Below are 24,898 nucleotides of genomic sequence, written 5' to 3' on the forward strand. Positions count from 1 at the left end.
TATATTTAGCTTCTGAAATTTGAGCAACTCGGGGTCTGATTGGCTGCTCTCGCCACATGATAATTCGGAGCCCAGGCCCGGCGCTGGCTCTTGTCTGGGGTTCTCAGGAGGGGAGAGTTGGGAGAGGCTTTGCTGCTGAGGAAATTTATTTGATAGATTGAAGGTAAGGCCGGTTTATGGCTTTTTCTGTAACGTTCTTTCAGGAGACGTTCCACAACTTCCCTTGAAGTATTTTCCAAAGTTTCGGGTTGTAACTGGGGAAACTGGTGATGGAAACGGTGGCTAGCAATGCCTGTAAGCCCATCGCCTTACTCAGGCCCTGCTAATATCTGACATGTAGCTTGCGGTTAGAATCACGTCTGAGACTAACCAATTTCTTGCTTAACTGAGTGGGCTCTCCTGTCTAACAGATTTTTTTCATTTTTGCCTTTGATTTTTTTTTTTCTTTCTAAATATATTAGTATGAAAAGGGATCTATATTCTAAGTTCCTATATTTATCTTTTTCTACTGGGCTTCCTTTGCCCCAGGAGTGGCAGTTTTGCTAGCTTAACAAAACCAGCCAGAGCAGGGTATTGGTTTACAAGGGACAGCTGCTCCAAGTCATCATCCCCTTTTATCAAGAGAGTCCCACTCTCTGGCGTCAAACTCCGAAGGCCTCGGGAGATCCTTTCGTTCGTGCCTGAATTAGAAGTTTAGGCCAAAGACTCGCAGCCTCAACGTCCTTCACTCAGTGAGTCAACAATTTGTTCTTTTTCCAGGTGTGAACAAGAGCTACAGAAACGAGGGAGAAAATTCCATACAAGCCAATGGTGTTCGGGAGGAGCATAAACCCATTGCCTTGAGGTTTCTATTTTTCTTTTAAAATCTACTGGCAGATTTGTTTTCATATGTTCTCATTAGAAGCGTAAGATATTCTGTGTACCATGTATTAGAGCAGATGGAGACCTACGGCGGCCCTCTTAGCATTTTGGTGCCTTGGGGGAAAATCTGCAACTTCTTCCTAAAGCCGAGCGGAGCTTCCTTTTACTAAAGTTTTTGTTTGAAAATGTTTCTCTCCAAGTGTTTGGAAGTTGAAGTACTCTGTTCCTTTGAATCTAAACCCTCTCACTCCCTTACCTCAATTTCGTTTTACAACTTGAACTAAGTTGATCATGTAGCTATAAGCAGCAGTATCCTGAGGGAATCAAAGGAAAGAAATTTGAAGTGTCAGCTTTTCAAACCTGCATTTAAATGTCTTTTCTCACTTAGCCTGCAAACATGTATATACATGTAGAATGGATAAGATTTGAATTCTGCTTTGATAATGTTATAAGAGGACTTCAGTCCTGGGGGTAGATTCTAATGTATCTTCATTTGTCTGGAATATGAAAAGTTTGTAGGTGCCACTACTACTCTGAGAAAATGGCAGATGAAGAAGAATATGAGGAGGTGGTGGAGGTAAGATGAAAAAAACTGACTCTGACAGCAAAGTATTTTATGTAGCAGCAGTCAAAGCCGTGCAGGTGAATTAATCGTTTGGAAAATACATTGTCTATTATAACTTCACAAAGACTCATCATTAAAGCATGAGAGAAATATTTTATGTTCCATTTCACTATAACTATGTGGGATCTAAAATTGAAAAGAAATATTACTTACTGTTTCCCACTTTTGCTTTTCTTTAGACTCTCAAAAAAAAACACCAAAAACCCCAAAGTGTAGGATAAAGGCAGATTTTAATTTGTTTAACTAAAGCTACCTTCTCTCCCACCTCCCAACCCCCATGATGGAAGGGACAGAGAACATGGAGAAAAAGTTCTGGAAATGGAACTTTATTTCTTGTGTTTGGATAGAAATAGAGGAAAAACTCTTTGCTTGCAGCAGCTAATTATCTATAGGGAGATATGAATTAAATATTTAGAATAATATATGTGAGGTTATATGCATATATGAGATTTTATATGCACGTATATGTGCACACACACATATAAAAATAAACTCACCCCTGGCCGCTGTAACTCAGTTGGTTGGAGCATTGACTGTACACCAAAAGGTCATGGGTTCGATTCCCTGTCAGGGCACATACCTAGGTTTTGGGTTCAATTCCTGGTTGGGGTGCAGAAGGGAGGCAACCAGTTGATGTTTCTCACACAGATGCTTCTCTCTCTCTAAAAAAGAAAAAAAATCAATAAATTGATGATGCTCTCAAGTAAGAGCTGGAGCCACACTTTTCCACCAACTCCATTGTATTTACCCAAGGGAACAAAGCCAGCTTTTGCATTTGAATTTTGAAAACACACACATACACACACAACAAAGACCATAGTGGCATAGTGGTCTTTGGAAGATTATTTTCTGGATCAGTCTATATTTAGATGAAGAAAATTTTATTTTATTCTACAAATAAAATTGCTTTTATTACTGAAGCATCCTTCTTCCCCACCTCCCAACCCCCATGATGGAAGGGACAGAGAACATGGAGAAATACATATATATATATATATGCATCCTTCAATAATAATACATACATACACACATATATGTAATACACACACACGCAGAATGAGTCACATGCCATATAACGTTCAAACTCTCTGGCTTCAGTGCCAAAGGCCACATCGTCAGTGTTCAAAATTATCACTAGTGTGCATTTTACTATGTCCCTCAGGGTCAAATAATCAGTATCAAACACTAGCACAATTATAAATTAAATTGCCTTCCCTATGATGGTAAAACCAGGAATACTTTTTAGTTTCCAGCTTAATATTCCTTATCTTTCTTAAAATAATTGTATTTATTGGTCATTGGAAACTGTCCTTAGAGCTGGATTTGATTGATTTAACAAGAAGTCATAAAGACAGAGGGGACTATTTTTAGGCATCTCATCCTTGCCACTTTGTTCCCATTACTGCTCTGGGTCTGACCAGCAGGTGCTAAACTAATAGACTTTCTGCCAGAGAGTGTTGAACCAAGGTCTCTCTGACCTCGAAAAAGATGGCATGAGAATGGGGTGGTGGCAGATTTGAGAAAATCTGTTTCACAAAACAGATAGGAATTTGCTTTTAAAATACATCTCTTAGGGATCCTGGACATCTAAATAAAATTGTACTGTCACTCTCTACTGAAATTTAAATACACTTGGAAAGAAAGGAAAAGAAGAAGCCCATATACTATCTAATTAGTGGCAAAGATCTTTTCTAAAAAGTGAAATTTGGCGTACAAGTTAACGCCAGCCATTTGGGTAATGTTGCCTTTTTTATAAGCTTATTTCTAAGATACATTGACCGATCATGAGAGCCCAGCAAAGGTAAAATTGGATGGTTACCAAAGATCTGCTTTCACTTGGATGTTAGCAAAATCCAAAACAGTTATGAATCATTCATTTAACCTCAATATTTCCTCTCAAGTCACTGATGCTTTGTGTGGCCAGAGGAATGGTTCCATGTGGATCAGCATCAAACAGTATTTCCCGCAGTGTCCCAATGACATTTCCCATGTGATGAGGGCACATTCTCTGTCCTGTAAGAGCTTATGATTTCTGTTGCATTGTGTAAGGACTCAAATTTAAAAAATAGTAAAGGAGCAAAGAAAGTGCAAGAACAAGGGACCTTAGACAACGTTTATACTAATTCTACTGCAAATGAAATAGAACATGTGGCCTATTCGCAATGGTTAAATTAGTTGTTGAGCGTTCACTGAACCAAGGGCAGAAGAAAAAGGGCCACCAAGGGAAATTTTTGGTTCAGTGTTTTCCCATTTCCCTGAGTAGATGTTTTGGTGGAAGAGAAAAGAAAAAAGAAATATAAAATCTTATACTTCTTTTACTGAGAAAATGAGCCAAGTGCTTCATTTTCAACCCCTTCTTGTGTGCCTTGGCCTAATCCGGTCTTTCCCCTGTTCACCCAGCTTTGCTGGGTGAGGCTGAGAGCAGGATTCCACTCTCCTTACGCATCTGAAACAAAATGTCAGCCAGTTCCTATCAGCATCTATTTATTGCTGGTGATGTCAGAAGCAGAACAAAAGTAGATTTGATTTCAGGTCCAGCCTGCAGGCACCTCAGAGCCACCAGTGGCAAATTGCTGCCCAACTCCCACATTTTGTGATGAGGAATCTCATTTTTCCCTTCACTCCTGGGCGTTTGTAAATTTTCATTTTAACACCCTTTTTAGGATCATCACACTATTGGAAGGGATTTGCCCATCACTCCAGAATAAACTCTTATGACTTAGCAGTCAGGGCGGTATAGGGATAAGTGAGATGTGTCTATGCTTTCGGATTTATTATTTCCATGATACAATCCATTTAAAAGTTTTATTCACACTGAGGTTCCTGTTTTGTTTATTGTTAGTTAGCCAACGGTGAGTTTTATCAGTTTCTCTGCCCAATCCACAGACTCAATGTATTATTATTATATTATTTTCTCAGCAAATTCTGCTTGGGGACCAGAAGAAAAAAAATTTTTACTTCTCCCAAGTAAAATAGCATCCCCTGACTAATAACCAGCCTCAGAAGCCTTTGTCATGGCTCTGCATCTCCTTGCCCAGCCCAATTCACTTTAGCTTCCCTGAAGTTTCATGGATTTAAAGTGGGGCCCAGAAAATGAACAGGCTCCCTCTTCTACTCCCTTGCACACATATGGCAAACCGAGAGGGCTAGTGAAATAACCCCGCGGAGGCAGAGGAGAGGTGGTTTCTGCTTTGGTTCCCATGATGACACCTTTGTGCTCTATTTACAGTACTACACAGAGGAGACGGTCTACGAAGAGGTGCCGGGCGAGGTAAGGGCCAGCCCGCTGCTGCATGACCCGCGTGCTCCTTAGCGCAGGAAGAGCTCTGCTCCCGCACGCTCCCAGGCCCGCAGAGCGCCAAAGGGAGCATCTGAGGGCGACCGCTCACCTGTGTGTGCGCATCACCTGGTGATGCAAGACTGAATGTTACCTGTCTGGCAGGTTTTATCTCCATTTTTGCTATTCGACACATCCAACATGCTGGGGATGGTTTCCCCCATTGTTCATGTGGTATTTTAGGGGAGGGGATGCTAATTAGAGCAATGTCACTGGCGATCGGCACTCTGACTGCAGCAAAGGGATGACCTTGGACTTGTGATTTGCATGGGGACCAGCAGTTGTACTGTGTAGAGTTGTCACTTGTGGGGCACCATCTCCACCAATAGGGATGGAGCCTCCAACCCTTTGTCCTTGGCAGTGCCATATAATGCTACTTAGACTTTAGCACGTTAGGAATTCTGAGAAAGCCATTCCCATAAATATCCCAAGTTGGAACATTTTTTTCCGCAAGGTGAGATACCTCACTCATGCCTCCTTTTCTGCATGGAGTTCTTTCTCTTGAGCATGATAAACAGTGCTAAGGATGGCTCACCCTAAAGCCCACTCAGAGAGCCTGGACTGCATGGAAACTAATATATGTAGATGCTGTGAATTGGTTAGTTTCTCACGGTCAACCACACATCATTAATAGTGAGCAGAAAGCAGCCTATTAGCCACGGTCTGACAACACTAGGGAAAGTTGTCTTAGATGTACAATTTTCTTACTACTTAGGTTTCTCTTCTCAAAACTGATGCTAGAACTCTTCCTTTGATACAGGTGGTATTAGCTGTAAAGAAAATTGTACTATGAGATGGATTGATGACTTGGCTACTTATCTTCTTTTCTTATATACAGTATTTCCAACTTTGGACTAGACCCAAACTTTGGGCCTTAATTTCTTCCACTATAGCTTTTTGAAAGAAACGCTAATTTCCCACCTACCATATGCATAAGGCTGTTGTGAGGATAATTACTCCATTATGTTGTATCATTACTCCTGTCCACCTAAGCATTTATTAGTGTAAATGGCATTCCAGTTCACATTAATTACCTGACTAAGCAAAGAGCATGGTAATCACTTGTAATATTGATGTAATTTATTTTTTATAAACTTCATTATTCTTTGTCTGATAGTACAGGGGAGAATGCTTAAATACCTGCAGGATAAGCAACCAGCTTTTCCTTAGACTTATTTAAAAATCAATAGTAAACAGTTTCAGCTTTATTTGATTGTTTGCATCTTTTGTTCTCTGATCCCAAGTTTGCTTTTACTTTACCCAGTCAATTTAAAGAGATTTTTAAATGTTTAAGAATATTTTACTTCTGTTCTTTCATCCCACCTTAAAGAGTTTGGGCTCCTTTCTGCAAGTGGAATTTTAAGGCAATGTTGTAAATTAATAAGGAGTAACGGTTCTACTCCATGCAGTCTTGAACAGCCAGCGTTATGTATGTGCTTTCAAATGGATACGGTGTGTGAGTTTTGTGCTTTGGCCTGTTTAAGTTATGGAGAAGTCACACAAGGAATATAAGTGTGACTTAAAATCAGAATACCAAGATCATGCTTATCACAGTTTTTACTTTTGTAACAATGTTGAACTGCATGTCAAATTTTCAGACAATAACAGAAATCTATGAAACTACGACAAGGACGACATCCGACTATGAGCAATCACAGCCTTCGAAACCAGGGCTGGCCCAGCCAGAACCAGCAAAGCCAGCGGAGAGGAAGAAGGTTATCAGGAAGAAAGTGGACTCTTCGAAGTTCATGACCCCCTACATTGCACATAGTCGGAAAATGCAGGATCTCTTTAGCATAGTAAGTTTCAACCTGACTTCTGCTAATCTGGTTTTAGTATGGAGAAACTACTGATCTCAGCCAACTCTGTTTTGGATGCTGGCTGGATTTTGTTTCTCAACTTTGCATGAGACAAAAGTTACTTTGCAGAAATATATGCTCTTGTGAGTGTTGAGGTTTTCTTTGCTATAATTTATTTGTGCCATTTGCAGCATCAGGTAAAGCACCCTTTTTGAAATTGTTCCTGCAAAATAAGCATAAGGCCATTTATAAAGAATTTACCGGTATTTAATCACAATTAGCCAATCTAGGATAATGAAATCATAAATATAGATTTAGTTGACATCAGTTCACGGAAGCTAAATAGCATCTGTTTGAATGATATCTTAGCAGGATGCCTCTTAAATAGGTGTCTAAGAGGTAGATGGTGATGAAGAACATGTAGCTTAGAAAACCAGGATCCGACTAAGAAATTGAAGATCAGAATGTTTGACTGTACCCTCGAACAGTGGTTTTGAACTGTGACTGCACGTTTAGAATCCCCTGGGAGCTTAACAACTACTGATGCCTGGGCCATTCTGGTTTAATCATTTTGGGTATGGGGCCAGTATAGAAGGATTTTAAAAAGCTGCTGAGGTGATTCTAAGGTGTGGTCCAGGTTAGGAATCACTGCTCTTGATGGTCCCTGGTCTTTGAGGTTCTGTAAGTTACACTGATTGGTAGCGGATTCAGACCCATTTCAATGGATCTAATTTGTTCACTGTCCGTGGTTCAGCTGAGGTCTCACTAGGTAGCCTGATTGCATGTCCTCTGGAGGCTCAAAAAAAAAAAAGAAAGCAAAGTATCTCAGGGAACAATGGATTATGTAGGACTAATGCTTACGTCAAAAGCATCCTGTTGTGTGGTTGGCCAATAAATATTCATTTTTAGTTGAGTGTTAACTCTTGGGGATTATTTGGTAACTTTCTAGTTCAGATTCTTGAATGATCTAAAACTTAGACTTCTAAGACTTAGGTTCTAAAAACGAGATCATCTTGCCTCTTTTATCATTGCAGTATTCAGCAAAAATAGAAATTATTTTTGTCAAATTATTACCATAAAATCTCATTCATTCAGATATTAATATCCTAGAATTTCTGGTAGACTGAGCAGAATGTTGACAAAGGTTTTTAATATTTTAAAAGTGGTTAGTAACTAAATCAATAATATGATTTAGCCCTGGCCGGTTTGGCTCAGTGGTAAAAGCATTGGCCTGCGGACTGAAAGGTCCCGGGTTCTATTCCCACCAAGGGCACATACCTCGGTTGCAGGCTCGATCCTGGCTCTGGTTGGGAGCATGAAAGAGGTAACCAATCGATGTGTCTCTCTCACATTGATGTTTCTCTCTCTCTTTCTCTCTACCTTTCACTCTCTCTGAAAAGGAATAGAAAAAATATCTTCGGGGGAGGATTAAAAAAATTATATCTATATCTATATATACATATAATTTAGATTGTAGACTACTCTATTCAAGACTACCCTTGAAGCATTAAAAATGATAAATTATGCACATTATACTTAAGGCAAGAACTCATTGTATATTTAGCAGAAATAGTAAAGTAGCATTTAAAAAATACTTCATAATTTAGATTTTCTATTAATTCAGGTTGCATGTCAGCTATCTAGATCACTGAGATTTAGCTGCAGCTTTTGAACTGAATATTTTTGCATTGTATTAGCAATTAAATCTTTTCACATTTGGTTCAATTTCTATATTTATTTTCTGAAATTATTGCAGTTCCAGCTTTTTATGTGTGCACTCAGACAATAAAAACATTGAGAGAATTATTTTAAGGCATTTCCAAGACAATAGTCTGTAATACTATTTCTACTGTCTTATTATACAACTATGTTTAGGAAGAGCCATTAACAAATCTATTTTAGTGTTTGCTGAGAATCAGGGTAGGGGACAAAAAATGCTGTTAACATTGAAAATTGTTATAACTTGCAGTATTTTTTTTTTAATCAGATGGGGATGAGTGCATTGCTTGAAATTCCTGCTGCTGCATTATAAGGCTTTAAGCTAATATCTGACATTCTTTTCAGAATAAATATAAGGAAAACTATGAAAAAGGGAAAGGACAGCCATCCACCATCACAACCGATACCCCAGAACTTCGCAGAATCAAGAAAGTACAAGATCAACTCAGTGAGGTGGGCTGCATTGCAAAAATAAAACACAGACACATATCAAAAAGCATGTCTACCACTGGGAACTGGCTTTAAATAAGTGTGGAGAGAATAAGGGGTTGAATTACTATGAGCCAGTCCAGAAATCTAGAGGAAGCATTGGCCATAGAGGATGTTGCTCTAAATGTGAACCCAAAGAGGCTTCTAAGAGCTTGGCTTAGAGAGTTAGCTTAAGAGGTGATGTGTTTTGGAAGTTCCAGCTCATTGTAATCCTCCCTGCTGGAGCACAAGGAGGCCAAAATTCAGTCAGGAAAGCAGACACGCAGTAAATACAGGTGCTCTGCAGACAGTTGAAGATCACAGTTTTCTACGGGAAATAAAGAAACTTTGCCTTGTGATGCAGACATAGAGTGATTGGGTCGACGCTCCTTGGCTATAGGATTCTTTAATATACTCACATGGTCATGCGTGCCATGAATTCTAACTGTGCATTATTTCCACAGGTTAAGTATCGAATGGATGGTGATGTTGCTAAAACTATCTGTCATGTAGACGAAAAAGCAAAGGACATTGAACATGCAAAGAAAGTGTCGCAGCAAGTCAGTAAGGTAAGGTCATGGTGTGGATGGCTGGAGAGAAAATAGAGTGTGTGGCACCTCGGCCTGGCCTCAGAAGAGAGCATCCTGCTGGCCAGTCCCACTGAACCACGGGCACTTGAGCTCTAAGTGCCCGTGTCAGGGAGGCTGCCCAGACCCCTGAAGGGGCCGCGGAAGCTGTGTGCATTGGGGAGCCCGTGGGACTTGACTGCGGGCAGTTGCTGCACAGAATGAAGTCCCAGGGTCGTCAGAGGCTCTTATTTTTTACAGAATTTGGGAGCTGAAATTTTATGACTAATCTCCAAATTTCAAATATAGGGTACTAATTTAAAAACACTTTTGAAAACACCATGTAAGTCAAAAGAAACGGGTGTGCCTTCCAAATTCAGGCAATGACTGATAGGCTGCAACCTTTGAAAGGAATCTATAGAGAATCAGAATCATGATAGAGTTTTAAAAATTTGATTTTTCAAGGAGAAGCTTACCAGTGCGGGAAAAGTATCATGGGATGTTGACGTGGCTGACGTTTTCCTAATCGATGCTAGAGACACGTCAGCATATGGGCCGCCTTGCATGTGAAAAGCTCTTCACAACGCTCTCCTTTGTTCTCTAAATCCTCATGCCCAAGGGGGAGACATCAAGCCCTCTGCTCTTTCTGTCTAGGTTTTATACAAGCAGAACTGGGAAGACACCAAGGATAAGTACCTGCTTCCCCCTGATGCCCCTGAATTTGTCCATGCCATTAAGAACACAGCCTTGTTCAGCAAGGTAAGGGCCTCTTCTTTGTCACCGCCACTGTCTTCCTCTGCTCTCCTCCCATTGCATTTAGAGGGATGGATACTCACTACACCCTTGCTAACCTGAAATATTGTTCCCCAGTCTTTTTGTGAGTAGCCTTGAGACCTGTGGGGCTGCCGGGGTAGGGCTTGGTGGGAGGAACGGAGAAGAAAGCCCTGGGGGCAGAGTAGAGAAGAGGGTCCTATCAGGAACCTGGGGCACCTGGGGGAAGAGTGTGGGGCCAGAACAAAGATGCTGCTGACGTCCAGCCCTGGAGACCCACAATGTAATAGTCATATTTTAGTTTTTCTGTAGACCCTGCGCTACACTGTGGATATTCCTGACTGTCACTCTTATTAAGGGTCTATTTCATGACAGAAATTGTACTAAGTAATTTCCTGGCTCCTTACACGTTCATTAGTACTTGTTGCAGAAGGCAGACAAAGTCATAGAGAGGAGATGAAACAATTAGACACGTTACCTGCCCTTCTGTAAGTAAGATTTGTCAGGAGAAGCAGGAGCATCTATGAATAACTATGCCTTGGACTGGATGGAAAGGGGAAGGTTATCAATGAGTTCCATTTACCTTTGCTCTCTCTCCTTGCCCTTGATTCTTTATGTCACTGATGGATGAATTGAAAATTATGCATTTCATGTAAGTGCGATTTCATTTTCTTACCACTTTTCACTCTCTTCTGATTTAGAAACTGTACACCGAAGACTGGGATGCAGACAAAAGTTTGTTTTACCCATATAACGATAGCCCGGAGCTGAGGAGGGTTGCCCAAGCCCAGAAAGCTCTCAGTGACGTAAGTGAATTGCAATCAGCACCATTTGTAGTATGGAATCAGGAACCTTAAATTACATCTTCTAACCAGATGTTTTTAGAAACAGATCAGATTAAATGCCATTATTGCAGAAGAATACATCTAGAATCCTTATAATTTCTGATGTCTAATTTAAATTAGATTTTATAGTTTATATTAGATAGAATTTTGTCCAATCCCATTTTCTTACAGGTGAGCAACCTGAATCTAAGGCCACATAGGTAACTAGTGGTAGAGCCCAGACTAGAAGCCTGGTCTTGTGGATCCCAAGACTAATGTTCTTTCCACTAGAGCATGCTCCCTTCTGTCTCCTTGGCTGGAGCTCAAGTTTTTCTGTATAATAGAGTAGCATTTTAAAAACCTATTGGAATCATAACCACCTTCCCACATTTGTTAAGTAAATAATATTATTGAAATATTTTGATTTGCTATCCTAATCATAAAGTCAGAATTGTAGTGTGTCCCCTTTTCCTGCATGGGAGACCTGACTGATGTAATTGTCCAAACATGTGTATAATTATCCCATGAAGGCCTCTTGCCACCAGTGTACATGGAAGCTATAACAGAGTTAGCAAAAAAATCAGCAGTCCCACTGGCTAGAATTTTAGTCTCCTAGCCCTTGAAAACTGTTTATTAGAGGAACTTAAAAGCCCTGATTGTCCTTAGGGTGGAAAGCAGCAGCAGAGAGCCTGTGGGCCCAGCACTTCCCTTGTTTGGAGTTATTTTATTTCTTGGCCCTTGGATTTGCTAGAGGCCATGTTGAAAATTCAGTCTTTAGGTGAGCACTCTATTATAAGTTATTTTTCAATTATTTGACAGCTAGATTCCTGGGACCTCTTACTTTCAATATGAACTTAACAAGCCAGCTGGCATCTTAAAATTTATTGGGTTTTATTTCCAATGGATCTTAGGATTCTATCTTGCCCTGAGCTAAAATTATACATACTCATTTGATGGTATATCCAACTTTTGAGATCTAATTTTTATTGCCTCTCACTTGATATCACCTGCAAATTTAGTGGACATATTTTCTACTGTAGGTTGATATAATTGGTTAAAATATAGAAGATATACTCCTATCCTCACACAGGGTAAGCTAGGAACTAAAGAAGGTGTAACAAAATCATAAGGCCACCTAGTGTGCCAATTTTAATGTGTGGGGATCTCTTGCTTTTCTTTTAAGATTAGCTTTTTGGTTCTGTATCTCATGAATGTGTAATACTATGTTACTTTTACCAAGTGATCAATAATTAGTTATTGCAAGTCCAATATGCATGCATACCTGGCAGGACAAAAGGTACAACAAGAAATTTCTATCCTTTCCCTTGAAAATCTATAACCAAGCTGGTCAGATGAAAGTGTTATATATTAAACCACAAGAAAAAGTAAAAAACCCCCAAAACCCTACAGTCTAATACTTGCTAAGAGAAAGACAAGATATGAATGAGCAATCAGAGAGGCCGCGTGGAGCTGGTGGTTCCGAGAGAATGGGCAGTGATGAGCAGGAGGGCATTTCAGGTAGAGAGCTCTCAAACACAGGGTGGGGTGAAATGAGTCTGGGGCTCTAGGGGACAAAGAGAGTGAATGCTGTGGGCGCTGAGTTACAAGGGCATTTGTGAGAAACCGGCAGCAGGACCTTGAAAATCAGAACAAAATAGCTTTGATGTGATATGGTAGTCAGTAAGAGGCATCACAAGATTGTGGAGAAATCCTACTACATGATAAAAATAGAATCTGGAGAAATTTTGATGGACAATATGATAGGTTGGGACTAGGCAAAATCATAGGAGACTGTTTGTAGAAGACTATTTTAATAATATAGATGGATCAGAGGGATTATATGGACAAAGATGGAAAAACCTGAAGAGAATACATACTTAAAAAGTATTTATGATATTTGATATTGGAGACAAAAGACAGAAAGGAACCACAGATGAATTTATGACAAAGACTGGCAGTCTGAGTAGATAGGGGTATAACTGGTAAAGATGCATTGAAGAGAAATAGAGTTGAGATAATGGAGGGAACATTCAGATCAAGGCATCCTATGGATAAATTAGAAATTTAGTACTATTGCAAAAATGCGAGATGATAAGAGATTAATATTTGAGAGTCATCAGAATGTAAGTGACAACCGAAGACATAAAAATGTATGAGGGAGGCAAAACAGTGTGTGACCAAGGGCTGAGTTGTGAAGGACACCCACACCGAGGACACCTGGAAAGGAGCCAGCAAAAGGGTGAAGGGACAGATCGTCAGGGAAGTTGAAGGGGAAGCAGGACCTGAATGTCATGTAAGCCTGAGGGGAGGTTTCCAAGAAGACACTTAATCTCCTAATGTCTTCCTTAGGATAGGAAGACATTAGGATAGATGAGGGGTTGCCTCCATGCCACTCTAGTGCTATGGACTTCGACTACATTTTTTGAAATATCTCAATAGAAGACATAATGAAGGAGAATTGCAATAATGAAGTAAAATCTTTCCATCCTTGCTCAGAAAGACTTGGCAGTTAATGTATGCTTTTATTTTATTACAGACCAAGTGTGCACTAAGTATCAGATTTCTGACATGCCTATTAACACTGCTGTCAGCACCGTGAGATTTTACAATTATTAGGCACCAAGCAAGCTGTTGTTCAAGAATATACCACTTGGTAGGCACGTAGATTTCAAGCTAAGGGATTGGGTTCAGAGGCTCCCTCTCCTTCTCTTGTCCCTTCCTCCTGTGTTTCTCTTGACCCTAATTATCATGTTTTCTTTATTATCTAAATAGAGACCAAAAACTTTGCAACACTAAGGGAGTCCTTCAGCTGATCCAGAACAGAGAATTTTAAATAGACAGAATTCTGACCAAGGTTCCTGAGAAATTAGGACTTCTAGATCTGATTTCTCTGAAAGCTCTTGACAGGATGTCATACTTAATAAGTATTTCTCCTGGAAGAATGCTGCTTTCTCCTTAAGGACTTAGCCATGGAAAACATAGGTTGCCTTATGCCTAAAATCGGTTTTCTCTCATTTAAAGGAAATTAAGTAGTGGAATTCAATGAACACATTTAAAAATTTGTCTTTTGTGTCTTAATTGATTTAATGTTCCTGAAAACTTTTGTTATAGGCACTGGGTAGATATTATCAGAATGAGATAGTTAGACATGGTTAAAGCATGAAGAAAAGGATTGGGGCCTTGGAACTGTATATATACAATCTCTTTACTATATAAATAAGAATACTGCCACATGGAGGGAGAATTGGTAGAGGTCTCACAGTTGAATAGTGGACGAGTTGGGAGGATGATTGTCCTCTACAGACTTCCCCCAACGGCCTTGGTGTGTAAACCACACACTCAGAAATCAGTCAATGAACCCTCACTCTAGTCGGGTACTGTGCAGGCCACAAAGGTTCCCAAATGAGAGGTTTGGTTCTCTGCCATCCCAGAGCTCACAGTCTGAGGAGGGACAGACACATAAACAACCAGTTACAGTGTCATCTGATAATTCCTTTAATGGAGGTAGGGCTAAGTTGAGTGAGAGCCCCAGAGAAGGTCATGGAGTCAGGGAGGGCAAAGGAAGGGAGATTGTGCTTGTCCTAAGACCTGGAGAACAGGTAGCTGTTTGCAAGCAGATGGGGAGAAGGTGGAGCTGAGGCATTCCAGGGGAAGGAAGCAGCATGTATGAGGCCCAGAGACATGAGAGGACTTCCTGTGCCTGGGGATCTCTGAATGTTTTACATTATTGAGGGCAGGGGTCAAGATTGGTGGAAGAAAAAGCCAGAGGAGTCGGTAGTGAAGAAAAGGAGAGAGCAAGAGTGAAGGGGATGCATGATTAATGGACATAATGCTTGTTTTAAGGTGAGAGAGGTCTTTTATAGGCTGAAGGAAAGGAGCTAGTAAAGAGAGAGAGGTTGAAGCTGTAAGAAAGAGGACTTATGGTGACTGATAGAGTTAGGTCCAAAGGGCTTCTGGAGGGAACAGTACCCTGAGTGCTGGGCTCATTCCCTGCAAAGGATGCTTCTCCTCTGAGCCAAGGGGGGTGGGGGTTGGTGGGAGAGGCAGAGATGAGTATAGAGAAAGATATGTATCTAGGCTTCCTTTACTCTATGAAAGAGAAAGTTGAGGGTAAGATGGAGTTGATTGGAGGCTTAAGGACAGTATTGTGGTCTTAGACTAGCTCTTGGGAGTAGAAACTGACCAGACAAACATAATGGGATGTTGAAGTTTCAATAAAGGCAAAGTGGCAATTGGATACATTCAGAGTCTTGGGCATAGAGCCCCAAGCAAGCTGTTGTTCACAGAACATGTCATTAGGTAGGCATGTAGATTTCAAGCTAAGGGCTTGGGTTCAAGAGGCTCCCTCTCCCTCTTCTGCACCGTCTTCCTGTGACCCCTTTAACCTTGCTTGTCATATCATCACTTCCCAATCCATAGAGTCGTGTGATTTTCTTCAGTAGCACTCAACATCCTGGATGTAAGAAGTGAGTGGTTAAGTTGATCCAGAGCTGGCAGTTGGTTAAGGGGTGTGATGGAAAGACAAGAGGTTGAGAGTTGAGGATGCTGCTTAAGAGAATAATTTCAGTTGCAGATTATGACGTGGACTCAAAGGGAAGGAAACAGATCTAGGGCCAATAATCTTAGAAGGGAGAGAAACTCAAAGAGAGAAATCACCAGTAATGCTGATAAGAAGAGCATTTAATATCTACAAGGATAAACTATGATTATGTGGTACACTAAAATTTAAGACTTCAAGTAAAGATAAAAAACATAGTCTTTTTAAAATGCCAACAAATGGAACACTAGAAATAGAATCATTATCTATGACTCATTTACATCCTTTTTATTTGGTCAGATTTCCTACAAAAAAGGTCATGTTGAACAGCAAACGAAATTCACATCTCTGAAGGATCCTCCAGATATAGAATTTGCCAAGAAAGTGACTGATCAAGTGAGCAAGGTAAGTAAACAGGGCTGAACCACTGTCTCCCTTGAAAACTCTGCTTAATAATTTCAACTTTCACCCTGCCCAGTAGCTCAGCTGGTTGGAGCATTGTCTCGTTAGGCTAAGGTTGTGGGTTCAATCCCCGGTTGGGGCACATACAAGAAGCAACCAATAAATGCCTAGATATGTGGAACAACAAATTGATCTCTCTCTCTCCCTCTCTCTAAAATCAGTAAATTAAAATTTAAAAAAACTCAGCCCTCAGAAAAAATAACTAAGGTGAAAAGACAAAAGGCAAACATTGATTATTTTTGCATATGATACTAAAAATGTTGTAACAAAAACAATACATCCATGAACTTCTTAAAACTGTGTTAATAAATATTCAGCCAGCTTGATGACTCAGTGTTTGATAAATATGAAAGCTGCATTTTGAAAGTAGAACCCATGTCCTAATATCCTTTGACATTTGACTTATGGAAGTGATACAGAGAACCAAGTAACCACACAGAATCTGTTTTAATTCAATGTGAAGACTCCATATAGTTTTATGCTTTCAGTTGGACTTGGAGGAAATAAGAATGCCTGAGTGGTCTCTCAGACATAGCTTAGATTGACAGCTGTGGGGAGGGCACCTCATAACTTTTAAGGCCCTGGCAAAAAGCCTAGTTGGCCTAAATTTAGGCTGGTAAACTAGCTCTGAGGAATTCAGAGAGACAGATGTTCAACTGATGAATAGACCCATGTTAAATTCCTTTTTAAAATTGGTCCAAATCAAGCCACTTTCTCCTGGGATACTGCTGCTTTTAAATAAATACTTTTCTTTGCTCTCTGTGGAGTTGAGTCTCAGTTTGGTCTTAAATTTTTATAGAACCTCAAGATTTCTATCTTGTTCAAGGTTTTCTTTTTTCTGGAAAGGATATCTTCAGTAAAAAGAAAAAATGATATGGATGATGAAGTCTAGTCAATTTTTTAGTGTCTGATATTGCAGATTACCTAAGTGTGTAACCAAGGGCTACTTAGATAAAAGATCTAGTAAGTACAATAAAATTTCACTAATAGGAATACCATGAACCTGAGAATTTGCCGAGGGCTAAGCAGAAATTAACTTCAGGACTGTCCATAAAGAAATGGCCTGCTACCCAGCTGATGTGGCTCGGTTGGTTGAGTATCATCCATGCACCAAGAGGTAGCGAGTTCAATTCCTGGTCAGGGCGTGTGGTGGGGTTTCAGGCTTGATCCCCAGTAGAGAGTGTGCAGGAGGCAGCCAATGATGTTTCTCTCTCATCGATCTTTCTATCTTTCCCCCTCTCCCTTCCTCTCTCTTTAAAAATGAATAAAAACATACTAAAAAAGAGAGAGAGAGAGAGATGGCCTACTGAAAGTCATGATATTATAAATAAGATTGGGGGAACAAAGACCATTTATCTTTTGGGAAGAAAAAGAAAAGGCTATCTTCAAATAGTCATTTAGAAAGAAAAATAAATTTATTTCAAATTTTTATTTAAAGCATATTTTAAAGGATATCTTACTAAGGCAACATTCTTTTACCTTATTTGAGTATGCAGTATGGGTACTTGAAAGTGATAAAAAAAAACAACCACTTTCAAACTCCCTTTTAACCAGTATCTCTACTGAATTAGGCCTGCCAGTTAGTTTAGGGCTAAACTCTTCAAAATAGCAGCTTCTAGCCATGTGAGTCTGTTGAACTCTTGAAATTTGATAATATGAACTGAGAGTCCTATATTTGTGAAATAAACACTAGATCTTGAACATGTAGTATGGCAAATAAATGACAAAGAGCTCATTATTTTATATTGTTTATATTACATGTTGAAATGATAATATCTTTGGATCTATTGGGCTAAGTACAATATATTATTAAAATTAATTTTCCACTTGTTACCTTTTTACATTTTAAAATATGGCTACTGGAAAATTTTAAATTATAGTGGTGGCTTGCTTTATATACCTATTGGACTGCACCACTCCAGTTGGATCTGAGATATCACTGGAAATTTTGAAGGCATTTTCAGGGCTGGGTTTGCCCTTGTGGAATAATAATATGGACCAAGGGAGGATGGCTGTGGATGAAGGTCATAGTGATAGGTACTCAACCCTGTCTTACCCAGATTTCCAAGTTCTTAATGACATCCCAAATAATGGTCATGTTGTACATCCCAAATAATGGTCATGTTGGGAAGAAATGCTTGTGATTGGTCGCGGCTCATTTAGCAACAAACCATCCAATGAGAGAGGTGTAGGGCCGCCAGGGGTGACTTAGATGTGAGATTCACTTGGTTTCTCTTGGAGTCTCCCTCACTATCAAACTGCTTTGACTCATGTTTCAGTATAATTTTCCTTCTCTCCCCAATAGGTAAAATCTCTTTTGTCTACTCACTCGCATGCATTTAAATTCTTACCATTTCCATGATCATGTTTCCCAGATCCATCCCTTTGTCTTACAGCCTTCAGTTCATATGTTAATACAATGAGTAGATATCTGTGACGATCATATTGCTGTTACATTCTGTTTACCAGCCTTCCTTACTATATCTGTCAGAATCCATACTCTCACCTTTGTCTTTGGCCAAAGCCATCAACTTCCGGCCGCACCTCCTCTGGCTCAGCTCACTTTGCAGCTCTAGCACAGATGGGCAGGCAGGCAGAGTTGTTCATGTAAGCAGGTATTCCAGGTAAGGAAACTATGCCCACTACAACCAGCAACAGGTGGGGTTCTGAATGCAACACAGCGGAGTCCCTTTAGTTTCTCTGTGCCTCTCTGCTTTCTTTCAGATTCACAATAGGAAAATATAAGATTTCTGGTTATAATGTCCAGTTGATTCCCAACTGGGATCTAGAATTAAAAGGAATAACTCTGTACTCATAACATTTCCGATAGTCATGTGGCCGAGCAGGACATTAGGATGCCTAATTTATGGTCCAATGAAAGCACCTCAGCTGATCCCTGGGGAGGAAGGACTATGGTTTGGGGGAGCAAGCTTACTATAGACGTGTGGTTACCCTCTTGCTCACAGAAGGTGCCCCAGAGCTTATAGTTGACCTAATGTACTTTCCTCTGTTAAATGAACAAACACAAAATCCTAGAGAAAGTTAAATCAATTCTTGCCTCCAGGTTTCCATTGACCGACTCCAAACAGGACAGAGTTGGAGAGAAAGGTTAGGGTGAGGGTTGGGGGAAAGTTGGATGTTAGACTCCTGATGTGGTTATTCCATCTCCATGTACCACACACTCAGGCCTCGCTGCCAAGCATGCAGAGTGAGGCCCTTTGGCTGGCAGAGAGGGGTCCCATGTGGACACATACCTCTGTTTTTCATTCCTCTAGCTGCAGGCCTTTATCTTTTTCAACTTCTCTCCTACCTCCAAATGAAAGAGAAGGCCATGACTTCCTCAGCAGTGAACAAACCCCGGCCTCCTCCCTTGTAGTGAAAATCTCCCCAGACTTGCGAGTGCTCAGGAATGAATTGTGAGAGACCCACCTGCACCCTGACCCACTTTAGCTCTGGGTGGGAGGAAATGACAAGCTTTGGTTCATGAAGGGTAAGAAAGGAGGAAGGACTCCAGATGAGGTGATCTTCACTCTTGTTTTGCATCTTGTTTTATATCTTTTTAAAAAATCAGACGTCTATCTCTTACTGTGAAACTTAATCTCCTACTCAGTTTTGCTTAACAAATCTATATATGTGACTCTTATATCTCTATAATAGCCCACTTTTGGACATCATTAAGAATATTTGTTGCCTTCTCAACCTTAACTTATATTACAAAGTTCTCTATATCTCAGTTTGGGGATGCATCTGGCCCAGTTGCACACCCCTCCCCCCCCCAATCCTAGAGTTTTCTTCCTTTGACAGCAGTCAGAGGAATGGCAACATCTTTACCAAAAAAATGTAGATTAGGAGATGTTAACCTTGGGTGTGTGCACATCAAGTATCTCTAAATTGTAAGTACTTATGGGCATTTTATAGCTTCCTCAGATTCCTAATGAGATCTATTCTCCAAGATTAGAAACACTTCTATAGGCTGTCCTATTGAAAAATCAGTTTTATTGACTTTAATTTTTTAAAGCTTCAAAAGAGGAGGGTGGGCAAATTAATTGGCTGTATAAAGCAAATTTTATCTCAGCAAAACTTCCCATCGAAGAACACACACACACACACACACATTCACACACACACACATGCATGCACACAATCTTCAGAGTTTCTTACTCTCTGTTCTGCTACAATTATTATACCTTACATTTGTTTATCACTGTAAGTTTACAAAGCATTCAGCACATGTATGATCTTATGTAATCTCCCCAACAATCCTCTGTGTAACTATTACTGTCAGCACGTATGGTTAAGAAAACTGGAGCTTAGAGAAGCTAAGTTTACACACTGTTGGAAATGATGGAGTCAAGTCTTGGTCCCAGAGTTTCTGAACTCAGGTCCAGGGCTCTTAAATTTATCTCTATTAAAACCACTTGGTTATTAATTAGCATATTAACCTCTTGAGAAGGATGGATATAAGGCATTTGAGAGAGGGATGGGCTTCCTTTAACTCAAGTTCACTGGCTCTATGCATCAGTTACCCTTGGTACTTGTTCTGTTAAAAGTACACCAGGAAACCACGTTCCTTTTCCTTGAAGAGTGTGATGGCAGTTAGGCATACAAACCCTTTGAAACACATTGGTGATGTCTGTTAACACATTCTGTGAGCCAAGGAGGGGAAACTGCTCTAACCCAGCTCTGACTCTGGCTCATGTGCCCAGCTTTGGAGTTGGCTAGGCTAATTCTATTCAAATAACACTCAGCCAAGGTCATTCAAAACCACATACCATGAACTCTGTTCAATTTAGTGTAGTTTAACAAACATTAAAAATGTTTCCATTGATTTTTAGAGAGTGGAAGGGAGGGAGGGAACGAGAGATAGAGAGAGAGAATTTGGGGGAGAAACATCGATGTGATAGATACACATTGATTGCCATCCTGACCAGAGCTGGGCATTGAACCTGAAACCCAGGTACCTGCCCTTGACCAGGAATTGAACCTGAGACCCTTCTGTGAGTGGGCCAAAGCTCTAACCACTGACCCACACCGGCCAGGGCTGAACAAACATTTGTAAGGTAACTTCTGCATGATGGACTTGTGTTAGACTCTGAGGATACAAAATGAAGAAGACGTAATCCCTCTCTCCAAGGGATTCAGGTGCTGTGGTGTTCGGGAGTAAGATGGAGCAGCAGTTTAATTTACTTAAAAATATGTTTTTATTGATTTTAGAGAGAGGGAGGAAGGGAGAAGGAGAGAGAAACATCAATGAGAAAGAACCACCCATCAGCTGCCTTCTGTACGTCCCCTACAGGGGATGGAACCTGAAACTGGGGTCTGTGCCCTGACTGGGGATCAGAGAATTCACCATTGACCTCTTGGTACATGGCATGATGCTCGACCAACTGAGCCACACTGACCAGGGCTCATTTAAAAAAATTAGTTGCCAGTTTGCACTAAAATTTCTTGAAGTCTAAACTAGGAAGTCTTATTCACTGGCCTGCAAGCCAAATATTGTTGTGGTATTGCTTTCTGTATAACTAGGAGTTTCGTTAAAGCTCAGAGATTAATGCCTAAATTCATCTGGCATGGAAACTTGGGGTTGAGTGGTTTTATTGTAACATTAATTACAGATGGAAGATACCTCTTCCTCTCTCCTTCCTCAAACATCAGGGAACATCCGTGAGTCCAGAAATGAACTAAACCCCCAAACTCAGTAAGAGGGGTTGGAATTAACACCTGTATTCCCCTCTCTCAACTTTCTTGTTGGGTAAATTGACACCATAGTGGAAGATCTGAAGACATCTATTAAGGACCCAAGAAGGGCAAAATCAAGATATTTTTGAAAGCTGACCACTACCACTTTGCACTCGTATTTGTCAAATCCTGAATTTTGCTTTTATTCCTTTCTTTGTTCTCTCCCAGCTAAAATACAAGCAAGACTATGAAGATAAAGTGAAAGGCAAATGGAGCGAGACGCCTTGCTTCGAGATCGCCACGGCCAGGATGAATGCGAACAACCTCAGCGCGGTGAGTGGGCGGGGGCCCTTCCCCAGGCCCCCTCGGCCGGCTGCACCCCAAGTGGCGCCGAAGCATGTGTGTCCGGCACCTCTTCTCCGAGATATGGCTTTGATCAGATACCATTATTGTTGCCTCAGTGTTCACAGGAACAATATGGTTTGAAAGCGAGTACAGATTAAAGGGGCCCTTTTCAATTAATCCTTTGTCGGGAACCAAAGGGCACATTGATGAAACTGGTTAGTTTCTCCCCAGGTTTCCCTCACCGTAGGTCCTCGTTTTCTTTTCCCTTAAGTTCTCAGTCCCTGGCCTTCGAGAGCCCCTTCTCGGAGTCGGTCTTCCAGCCTCTGATAACTGCTCCGAATCCCTGTTAAGCTGCCCGTTGTTTTGGCGATGGCACCCCATTCTGTCATTGTAACCGATCTTGTGTAAGCCAAGAGGAGCACGGCTTTGGCTTTGGGCACCTTCCCTAACTGGCCTCTGTCCCCCCATGTAGAAGCCTGACAGCCCCCCCCCAGCAGTTCTTCAGTATGCTTCATGTCTTACAGAGGAAGTATCACGAAAGCTTTGAGAATATGAAAGACCAGATCTACTTCATGCAGACGGACACACCGGAGTACAAGACCAACAAACAGGCCGGGGTGGCAGCCAGCAAGGTATGAGGAGGTTTTCTTGCTGAGCTTGACTGTCCCAGTGTGGGTGACTTTCTTGTAACTCTTGCTTTTGTATGTAATGAAAAAAAAGAGGGTTCTTAGGGGACAAAAAAACTTTGGGATTGTAATAGGGCAACCAAATTTTAAAAAATTGTTTTTTGCCATGTATGAGCCTTAGCACTACCCAGTTACCATCCTCAATATTTCGTACAGTAAAGGACTTTTGATACCCAGAAGTAGAAACCCTGTAATCTCAGACGGAAGACAGAAGCTGGGTCTTGAGATCCCCTCAGGAAAAGGCAATTGGCAGCCTTATATGAATATAGACACTCCCACACTCACCACGACCATTATTTTTCTTATATTCCTACAAACTGGTGAAGATCTAGTCATCAACAAGAGATGAATCCATGGACATGCTCATACACGCTATAGAGCTGCTTTGGTGAATCGTCAGACGCCTTCCAGAGCAGGTTGGGTGCTAGAAAGAGCATATACTGCAAAGCCACTCAGACTTGATTCTAACCCTGGCCTTGGCTCTGCTGGAGGAGTGAGAGAAGGAAGACTGCATCATGTAGGAGGTTATTTCAGTATCCAGGAGCAAAACAGGTTTTGAACCAGGAGGGTAGCAGGACAAGTGATGAGAAGTATTTTGAAAGTAGAGCTGACTTGATTTGACAATGGGTTAGATGTGCAATATGAGAGAAGAGTTTTGGTCTAAGCAACTAGATGGTGGGGTTTCCTTTTATCCAGATAGGAAAGACTGAAAGCAGGGAATAACTTTTTTTATTTTTATTTTTTGGAAAAGAGATGTGATCTCAGCTTCAAACATGTAAGATCTGAGATGCCTTTTGGACAGCCAAGTGGAAATGTCAAGTGATTACATGAGTCTGAAGTTTCAGGGCAGCTGTCTGGAAAGGTTATATACATTTGGGAGTTAGTAGCATATGGATAGTATTTAATGTCATAAGAGTGGAAGCCATAAGGGAGAGAGGGGGAAAGGTCTAAGGACGGAACTCTGGAGTGTTCCATGTGAAGACATCAGTGAGATGAGGTAGGAGCAAAGTCCAGAGAAAAGCAAGTGAAGGGAGAAGGGAGTGATCAACTGTATCAGATGTTCCTGAAATGGATTTATCAGTGTCCCTGGTGAACTTAATGAGAGCAGTTCAGTTGAGTCTGTTTAGAGGGGGTTCATGAGTGAATGAGAAGAGAGAAATAGAAGACTATGAGTATGTTCAACTCTTTCCAAGTATTTTGCTGAAAGGAAAGAAAAAAAAGTTGCAATAGCTGATGGATAAATGTGTGGAAAAAGGGATTTTTTTAAAGATAGGAGATAAAAATATCCATGTTTCTATGCTGATGGAAAAAATCCAGTGTGGGGGGGGAATGGAATGGTATAGGAGGGGGAAGAGTGGCTGGAGTGATGTCCTTGAGTGGGAGAAAGGGAAGGGGACCTGGTGCTTAAGAGGAAGGGTTGACTTTGCCACAAGGCCTGTAAACAGGAGAGGAGACTGTGTGTCCTAAATGCAGGTAGGAGGATTTGTGGACTTTCCTTTCTGGTTGTTTCCATTTTTCAAGGAAATACATTACTCTGAGACAGAGAGGTTATGTGTCTTCTATCCCCTGAGAGTCTTCTGTATGGTCTACAGGGGGCAGTGCACCTGGTTTTCAGCTGTGCATCTCCTGCCTTTGGCTACCAAGCTGATTGCATTTGTTTTCTGAGATTCTTCAATCTTGATAGATTGTCCAGGATTCTTTGAGCTTGTCTATATCCCACGGTTCTATCGGCTGAACAAGTGGCTGCCCTGGGGGTCATGGTCAGAGGGAGGATCTGTCGGTTCTTCTCCTCTCATTGGACACGTTCCTGACAGGGGCTGTGAGCCCTTGTGCGAAGCTTCTGCTATCGCTGGAATGAAAGGTGCAAAGTGGGCAGGGCAGAGAGAAAAGCTGAAGCGGCCGCCTTCCCCTCCTGCGTGTGCATTAAGCACAGGCTCGGTCACACACAGTCACAGATGAGACAGAAAGGGGTAGGTTCACGGGCGTCCTTTCTTTACAACCGGGTTGGCGGCTAGGCAGCTTCACGTGAAGGGCTGGAAGGATCCTGGAGCGGCAGGTACCTGGGAAAGGCGCTGTCCTTATTAGTGCATCTTTCTCCCTCCCGTTATTTAAATGGATCTGTCTACCTCTACCTTTTAGGGCAGGCACCATGTGCTATTCTTTCTTGTATATGTCCCAGAGCCTGGCATGTAATTGATACCCCAAAATATCATAGTGTG

The 24,898-nt window shown here is 41.1% G+C and overlaps 1 protein-coding gene across 33 annotated transcripts in view; it reads left to right on the top strand.

Annotated features, from left to right (window-relative positions):
* The first annotated feature begins 30 nt into the window (after positions 1 to 30).
* Positions 31 to 24,898, top strand: part of NEB (nebulin) — a 184,050-nt gene continuing 159,182 nt past the window's right edge. For all 33 annotated transcript variants that reach the window (XM_081141650.1, XM_081141676.1, XM_081141667.1 and 30 more), the window contains exons 1-12: positions 31 to 163; positions 760 to 844; positions 1,374 to 1,438; positions 4,716 to 4,757; positions 6,422 to 6,622; positions 8,687 to 8,794; positions 9,274 to 9,378; positions 10,030 to 10,134; positions 10,848 to 10,952; positions 15,808 to 15,912; positions 21,877 to 21,981; positions 22,518 to 22,625. In XM_081141650.1, the coding sequence (XP_080997776.1) occupies positions 1,403 to 1,438; positions 4,716 to 4,757; positions 6,422 to 6,622; positions 8,687 to 8,794; positions 9,274 to 9,378; positions 10,030 to 10,134; positions 10,848 to 10,952; positions 15,808 to 15,912; positions 21,877 to 21,981; positions 22,518 to 22,625 (1,020 nt within the window). In that variant the 5' untranslated portion in view covers positions 31 to 163; positions 760 to 844; positions 1,374 to 1,402. The remainder of the gene's footprint in view (positions 164 to 759; positions 845 to 1,373; positions 1,439 to 4,715; positions 4,758 to 6,421; positions 6,623 to 8,686; positions 8,795 to 9,273; positions 9,379 to 10,029; positions 10,135 to 10,847; positions 10,953 to 15,807; positions 15,913 to 21,876; positions 21,982 to 22,517; positions 22,626 to 24,898) is intronic.

The sequence above is a fragment of the Miniopterus schreibersii genome (assembly GCF_964146895.1).
Source record: "Miniopterus schreibersii genome assembly, chromosome: 7".
Lineage (NCBI taxonomy): Eukaryota > Metazoa > Chordata > Mammalia > Chiroptera > Miniopteridae > Miniopterus > Miniopterus schreibersii.